Here is an 8899-nt window from a genome sequence, read left to right as displayed (position 1 = left end):
AAAGTAAATTGTCCCTTCGTAATAAGGCAACACTCTACAAAACTTGCATACGCCCGGTCATGACCTAAGCAAGTGTAGTGTTCGCTCATGCGGCCCTCTCTAATTTGAAGCCCCCACGAGTCATCCTATCCCATTTTTGCATGATAGCCGGTGGAGCATAGTGGTAAATGAGGAACGTGGATCTCTACGACGATCTGGAGCTTCACTCCATTGATCTGCAAATGAACCAGATCGTGGCACCTAACCAAACGAGCTTACAATAAGTAAGCGCCAGTACTTACGCAAATTTATAAAATTTGAGGATTCGATATTTTTATTACGTGATTTAAACTCTTCGTCGTGAAAGTTATTAATAAAAAAATTTTAGCAGTCTCCCGTTCTTTCAAAAATACAGTTTTCGTTCGCGTTTCGCGTTTCCGATCCGGTGGTAGATTCTGCGAAGCACGGCTCTTGCTAGGGTTCGTGTTAGCAACGTCATCAGGTTTGAGCCCCGTGAGCCCACCTACAAAAGTTAGGGTTACGCTGATATAGCCTCTCAAGGCTCTCAGCTTAGGTAGAAAAAAAAAAAGAAAAAAAAAGCAGAAATGGTTCTCAAGCCTTGACTTACGTATATGTACTTATATTCATTATTATTTAAGAATGGCATACAGGGACTCGACTCTAAAGTTTTACTGTCCATATAAGTTCCTCCTCAGACTGTCCATGACTGTCCCTTCTCCTTCATTATGATGTTTATCAGACCGAACTGGATAGTTTGATACCGCGTTTTTCGAGCCGCTTTGTAATCGTCAGACCGTTAACACTGGTTGAAAGTGGACTCTTCTAGTATATTATTAGAGCTTCGAAGTCGATTACGTAAGCCGAGCAGTGAATACATATCGATCCTTCATTCTATTGTCACTTTGGGACGACGACGTTTCCTATAACCACGCACTTGTGGCCTCCATTCTATCAATATATAAATAATTTAAAAAATTTACAAATTAAATTAATATATTATGCTAAATCATTAGACAAATACACCACTAAAATCCCCGTGTATTTATAATTTATTGGAAATATATATATATTTTTTAGTGCTTAGATGGGTAGACGAACTCACAGCCACACAGTTAAGTGGTTACTGGAGCCCATCGACATCTACAACGTAAATGCGCCACCCACCTTGAGATATAAGTTCTTAGGTCTCAGTATAGTTACAACGGCTACCCCACCCTTCAAATAGAAACGCATTACTGCTTCACGGCAGAAATAGGCGGGGTGGTGGTACCTACCCGTGCGGACGCACTAGAGGCCCTACCACCAGTAATTACGTAAATTATAATTTTGCGGGTTGGATTTTTATTACACGATGTTATTCCTTCACCGTGGAAGTCAATCGTGAACACTTGTACCTAAGTACCTACGTATTTCAATAGAAAAATTGGTACCCGCCGCGGCGCCGGCGGGATTCGAACACCGTTGCATCGCTCGATACAAATGCACCGGACGTCTTATCCTTTAGGCCACGACGGCTTCTATTATGACTTGAAAAGTACATATTTAAGATTTATAGTGATATTTGTAAAACTACTACTCTGTGTAGGTACCTGTACAAATGGCTGTATTTATAAATATCTTATATCAAATATCTTTTAAGCTTTTTTTACTTTTGATGTGAAACATCTATAGCCGCACGTAAAACCGAATTCTGGCGTGGCGACGCATGCCGTGGCGACGCGTCGCCACGCTATATGATGATATATATATAGTCTATATGGAGTAGTGTGTACGGTGTGGCGACGTGTCGCCATGCGCAATCGACTGTGTGATTCTCTCCCACTCGATCCGGCGTTAAGCCATCTCTCTCGCTACACTGAGCTCGGATACCTATAGTGTATACTCCGTAGTGTTATTATACAGTGTTGTTTACTACAGTACACATAACCTGTGTTTTACTTGAAAACAAATAATTTTTTCGTAATATATAATATTTTATCATTATGACATATTTAGTTCCTATCACAATCTGTTCTTTTCTGCATATTACTTTTACAAAATAATGTCGATGTTTCACATCTGCCAGGCGTCCCGTGACGGCTCCCATTTTTTTTTTTATACTTTTTAAATTTTCAATAAACAGAATTTTCAAAATTTTACATTTTAATAGCTATTAATTTCAAACTCATGGAAGTTCACTTTATTCACTCTTGCGTTTTGTACGATTTGAATCACCAAATTATGATTTAAAAAAATATTAACTATTTTTGAGGCTCGAAGCTCCATTATAGCATAGCGTACCTACCTAAATATTTTTAAGGATCTGTGCGTGGGCAATTTACGGCAAGGGGTCATAGAAGGACCAATTTTACCTAATGCCCTTCATAGGCTACCTGTCAAGGAATGGAGAGCACGGTGAGGAATGGGGATGTCGTATTATGCTCAAATTGTTTCAAAAATGTGTATTGGCGTCGAAAAACAACGGCCAAGCAGGAGGAAATCGCCGGAATTGCGTCTACGCGTTGAGAGTGATAGGCGAGGCATGTCGGAGTTAAACTGATAAAAACCCACTGTCGTTCAAGAACCTGCGTTCGAGGCTTGGATAAGGCAGGCAATTCTATGGCTTGCTTAGGGCAAGAGGAAGTGATTCGTTCAAACCGCCTATATCCTCGCCATACGGATTAGACGACAAACAATTGTAATAAAATATTACTGAGAAAATGAACTAGTTTAGATTATTTCGCCAGCTTGTTTTGGGATTTTGGAACCGACCTAATTTAAAGAGAAAATATTTCGCAATTTTACGATCTTTTTTTTCCATGCATGCAATTGACTAATCATACTAGGTATAATAGCCGGCAAACTTCTTGAGTATTTGTTGACGTAGTGGGGGTAAGTTTGCGCATGGTACACTCACGTGCAAAAACATTATTTACTCTGCGTCATAATGCAATTAAATTATTAAAATCAACATATGTATTTATTTATATATTTATTAGAACATCAACAAAAAATATAGGTTAATAATTGTAATAATTTAATCTTGGGGTAAAATAGATATTCCTTCTATTAAGTCAAAACTAGAGCTGTTGCCAGGTCTTCGTTCAGTTGAAGCGAAGCTGGTATTTGTATATTTTTTTTTCGTTATCATAATCTTGACTATTATCATCATCACTGTTTTCATCACCCGAGTCGTCATCATCGTGATAAGTCGACATAGGGCTCATCGGTGTAGTTTACGACTCGGTCGGTTCGATCTTCTTTTTTGTCTATAATTAATTATTTTTTGAAGATATTCGATTCGTAGTAATCGAATGTTACTTTTTTCAATTACCAGCTTCCGATTATTTTCTGTTTTTTTTTCCATCTGAAGCCTAGCTCTTTCATAATTCGTCGTAAGCTTCATTCCGAGCCATTAAAATGTATATCTTCTTTAAAATTTTCGAAGCCTTTCTACGGTACGGAGTTTCGCTGCTTGTTATGTAGTTATTATGATTACATCTTTTTATTACAGATTGAACGAAACTATCCATTCCGGTAACTTTCTTCTTCCCTGATCTTTTCTTACCCGGAGTCCCAAGCACGACGAGCAAGCCAGTGCCTTTAGCTTCGTTAATAATGCACCTAACAGTACTCACTGATGTTTTTGTTGCTTCCGAAGTCTGTTTTACTTTTTCCATAATATTATTCTTCCCCTGTTTTATAATAAAGCAATATACGTCGTACACAATTTTTCTACCCTTTCTTTTGAATACTACACCAGTTTGTCGCGGCATAGTGTATTTTTTATAAAAAATCAACAAACACTCAACAAATAGCAATGGCAACAAAGTCAACAAGCAATTATAACAAATAACTTAACGATTAATAACGATAGACTTTTCACTGTACGCAAGCGTACTTTTGGGAGCAAGCGGAACGAAGGCGCGGTGCGGGACGCAGGGTAAGACTGATCTACCAATAACGCGCTCGATACGATTTCCCCTGCCGTCGCGCCTCACCCTCACCACCAGTGATCTAAAATTCGGTTCTGCGCAGTCAAGGTCATTTGCTCACGATGTTTGCCGGTTACTATACCATAACTGTTATTTTAGGATAATGCATCCTACATTGACAGTATTGTTTTTATTTTTTTAGATTTTATGGCCTAGTATCGAAACCTTAAAGCCATATTATTCTGCTGCTTATAAGCCACAGTCTATAAATTCCTAATTCAGGCCATTTCTCTATTTTGGTACGTATTACCAAAGTTATCAGTCATAGCGCTATTCTTCCCACCTTATTCTATCCCAAAATCTACACCGCGTCTTAATTGATTTATCGCAAGCCGGCACCTTACCCATTTGTTAAACATACACATTGTTGTTTTGGTGTGAAAGATATGATAGTCATAGTACAAATACACAACTATAGACTTCGACTTCATATCTGAAGACGAATTTCAAGTTGTGATGTCTAAAAGCTCCGGTGACCACATTATATTAGGATTGTGAGCCCGTTGATCTACAGAGTTAGAGAAAATAATTCATTGTCACTTGTTCACGAGAACTAGTATCGCAAATAGTTCGCAAATGCAGTGATGGTCTAATAATTTTCGCTAAGCTTTAGAACAGTTCAATTTACTGCACATAAAATATAATAAATCTGGGATGTAAAAAATAAAATATGGTCGCAACTTACAGTATCTTTACTTAGGCTTTTTAAAAAAAATTATGATTACAATTTTACAAATACATTAAGAGATAGTTTAGGAAGGGATTTATAAAAAAATAAAACAAATAGCCTATGAATCACACGACCTAAAATACAGCAATAGTACAGGTAATCTAATTTCCTTAAATAAACAATTCATCCATAAATAGCGGTTTTGTACATGATTTTATTAAATATTTTCCTGAACAACGTCGATGTATTCATTTTTAATTATCTTCATTACTAAACATATTTTATTAACCCTTTTAATGCTGAACTTATTTTCATATATTTGGCAGCAATTGCAAAATTTTTGAAAAAAATGTACCTAGGATATATAACTTCAAATAATACAAATGTCAATGCTAAATTCACAACAAAATAATTTTAAATGGTTATTAAAAACGTTAACCGTGCACGCGCTAAGGCCCGTCCATACAGGTGGTTGCCTAATACCTCTAATTAATCAAAACTGCACAATAGTCGGTATTCGGTCGCTCTGTACTTTTAAACGCATTAATAGAGAATCGAGAGTTCTATCGACGGTTTGCGCTCGAGAAGGTTAAAGTGGTGTGTAAGAAGTGCAGTCTCATGACCCTTGCAATATGTGATTATGATAATGTAATTACATCACAATGTGAATGTCACTGCTCACCTTAAAATATCAAGATATTTCTCAAGTTATACAAATTACTGTTATCTTGTTCATCAAACTAATATACAGGCTGAGTCAAAAATTAGCAACAGGTGCAAATTAACAAAAATTGCCTGACAACTTGAGGTTCTAGATTAAATTGCTATCCAGACTTGTTTCGAGTGCTATGACAAGATTCCTGTTCATTGATCATCTATAAGTGACAGATACCATTCATAAGATGGGCCAACAGACTTTCTGAATAAAAAATATAAACTCACAACCTACTATCACCAGATGTTTTTTATTTATATAATAAATGGTACTTATCTTAAGTTACATGTATCACCATTACTATTTAAAAAGAAGGTAGGAAGGACTAGCATCATCATTTAATGTGAATTTACTAATATAAATATATGGATGTTATTACATTAGATAGCAAAATATTATTGTTCTGAATACAAAATTAACATTTATGCAATGATGAATACAGATATTGACATGCACATATGGCTTAGATGAATTACTGCAAAAGACTCCGTTTGTATTTCCTTTCCATTTTCTTCTTTTTCTTTTCATCTTTCTCAGTGTTTTCAGGAGCTTCTTGGAAAAACCAAGGACCAAGTATATTGGTCCACAATAGCCAGAATACTCTTATTGGTAAAATTAGAAGCAATAGCCAAAAGTAATTGTTTATCAATGCTAAAACTTGAGTTATAGATGAGAGTATTACAATATCCTTGATATGTCTGAAAAAAAAAACACATAAAAAGCTAATAATAAAATTATTATAATATAAAAATAGGACAATACATATTGCAAACTCATTACTGCTCTTTACACAGAAATGCCGAGCTTGTCACAATAGATTTTTTGCACAACTTTTGAAACAATACAGCAGAATGATGTCAATTGAACAATTTCTACATTTTAGTATGAATAAAATGAGTTTTTAAATAATAATCAATAGGTGATGTCTTTTTAGCCAATTAGTGGCATGAATGCAAGGCATGTTATCTTTAAGTCATCTGATGTGCATCCACCCTCAATCACAGGTACAGCTACCAATATATAAGGTTGGGGAAAAAGTATTTTATTAAAATGTATCTGGCTAGTTTTGGTATCTTTAAAAGTTTAAATTTTAAAGAAGATAATTCCAAATTCAAATTAGGAAAATGTGTGATTTTTATTTATTTTTCGTACTGTCAATGGAAATAAACTACAGTCAAAACCGTTTACTGCGACATCGTTTAATACAACATGCCGGTTATAATAATATAAGAACAAAGGTCCCGGCTGAATGCCATATGACCGCCTTATTAAAAATATTGCTTTCTACGACATTGGTAATAACGACATACCTCATAAAACGACCACATTTAACTAATATTTCGGAGAATTAGATCTGTTAGAACGACCGGCTAAGCTGTATTGTAAACAATTTGAATAGGTATCCACATTTGTCTTCAATGGCTTTTAAAATCGGGAAAGAAAACAATAGGATTTAGTTTAGTGTAGGGTCTTTTCTAATTCTTAGAAACAAAACACGTGTTATGCGGTAGTCAAAGCCCGCTTCTTCATATCTCTTCAGTTAGTTTGTTACTTATCTATACATAAGACACACCAAAACTTTGTGGAGTTATTCGTGAAACTTTCAAAATGTCGCAAAGAAAAAGAAAACAAATTAATATTGCAGAAAAATTGTGTATTATGTAAATATATTTTTCCAATAATTCCCTATCGATTTGTTTGTACTTGCACGATACACATTAAACATCACCGGTTGTTACGACTATCGGTTTTTACGACTGAATATGAGCAGTCCCTTCGATGTCGTTATAACAGATTTTGACTGTATATTAAAAAATGGTGTGAATTTTTTTAAAAAATGTTTAGAAACTTTTTTCCCAACCTATTATTTGCAATATAATTATGACATTATTAAATGGAAAGTAACTTTTTACAGTTGCATTTACAAATCTCAGTGAGCTTGTGGTAATAAAAAAAGATTAAAAATCTAGGTTGAATGTATTTAAATATAAAAATAAAACTTACTCGCCCATTCCACCCTCCATGTTCAAATCTAAACCTGGGTCCAAGAGTTGAGTGTTATTGAGATAGCGTGGTTTACTAATGTACATCATTAGTTGATAGCAAGCAATGTGTATAATCAATACCAGAACATTAAAAAACTGTAAACACAAAATATTCTTGTTAAGCTAAATTACTTCAAGATTCAACAAATTCTATACACACATTATTGGCTTTGTTTCACTCTTAGACATACACATTTTTTTTTTAAATCATGCTCTTAGAGTGAAGTAGGCTTATAAAAAAATTTAAACTCATAGCAAGATCCGTTTATAAATGATCAATTCAATTCAATTCAATGTTAAGCCTTTACATTAAACTATTTAAATATTTAGAAGGAAGATATAAGAGTCATATTACAAAAGATTTTTTGTAAGAGTATAAAATTGTCAGTTTAAGCTAAGTCCTTATAGTCCTAGAAGCAAATTCTTTATATACAATCAGGTTCAATCTAAAATTAGTAGTCCATAGTGGCATTGTTTTTACTTACGAGTACCCAATTTGATATGTTTTCATAGTAAAATAAGGCAGTTATAATTCCATAAAAAGAGGTTGCCGCCATCGACATATTACGATAGAATTTTACTGTGGCAGCATTTTCTACAAGGATTTGTTTGGAACCTTTTGTAGGCGGTTTTCCTTTGGGGGCCTGTAAAATAATTATTGAAACTTGAGAGGGTATTTCATTTATTTCAAAATAAAGAATATTCATTGAAGAATAATTTAATTTTATTACTTATTTTGATACTTATTAATCCTAATGAAGCTAAGCTTATGCAAACACCACGTTCCCGAAATACGCAATTTCGAATGTAGGGTAACAAACAATAATGTGGCTATTTAAAATTTATTTTATTTCTTTTTTAATATTATGCTAAGATTATTGTGCTCAAAATACTTACTGGTGCCATACTGGAGTTCTGAGCACAATGGACTAAAATATTAATTAATTTCAAAATAAGTACAAAATAATTGCTGAAAATCAGTCACTATCAATTATCGTTGACACTTTTATTCATGAAATTCTAATTACGATCTCAGTACAAGAAATATTGATTTAAACGTATTCATAGCTCGTACACTTCGTGTATGAAAAATTATCAATTTTTGAAAGTCAGGAAACGTCAAAAATGTTATGTCATTGTTTATGTGGCAGAAATTTACATCAGAAGGTCTACATTGGTTTAGTTTTTTTCTAGCTATTCACTGGCACAAAAGGGGTTCAGTAATTGGCGATGGCTAGTAAGATACTGTCTTAGTGTAAGCATTGCTACATGACTTACTTGGCGATATACATTGACCTAAGAGTCCAGTTAATATAGGCCTCTCTCCTACATCATCTAAACAAATATGAAAAATTAAGGTAAATTAAATACCTACATACTCCGTTACTATTAATTCAAACTAGCTTTTTTCCCGGCGAATACACAAAGGGCTTGTTACGCAAGTGTATAGTATACGTTAAGCCTTTTAGGTACTATATTTCTTGCAAAGTATAGT

General features: G+C 34.4%; 1 protein-coding gene across 1 annotated transcript; it reads right to left on the bottom strand.

Annotated features, from left to right (window-relative positions):
- Window positions 1–5215: 5215 nt before the first annotated feature.
- LOC692928 (uncharacterized) lies at window positions 5216–8464 on the bottom strand (the record flags this gene model as incomplete). Its single annotated transcript, NM_001046770.1, is given in 4 exon segments — window positions 5216–6057; window positions 7364–7500; window positions 7890–8048; window positions 8302–8464. Coding segments are annotated over 4 exon segments (531 nt in total). The 3' UTR covers window positions 5216–5831.
- Window positions 8465–8899: the final 435 nt, after the last annotated feature.

This window comes from Bombyx mori, chromosome 1, assembly GCF_030269925.1.
Source record: "Bombyx mori chromosome 1, ASM3026992v2".
In the NCBI taxonomy this organism is placed as follows: domain Eukaryota; kingdom Metazoa; phylum Arthropoda; class Insecta; order Lepidoptera; family Bombycidae; genus Bombyx; species Bombyx mori.
Note: the sequence above shows the minus strand (reverse complement) of the source record. Positions and strands in the feature narration are given on the sequence as shown.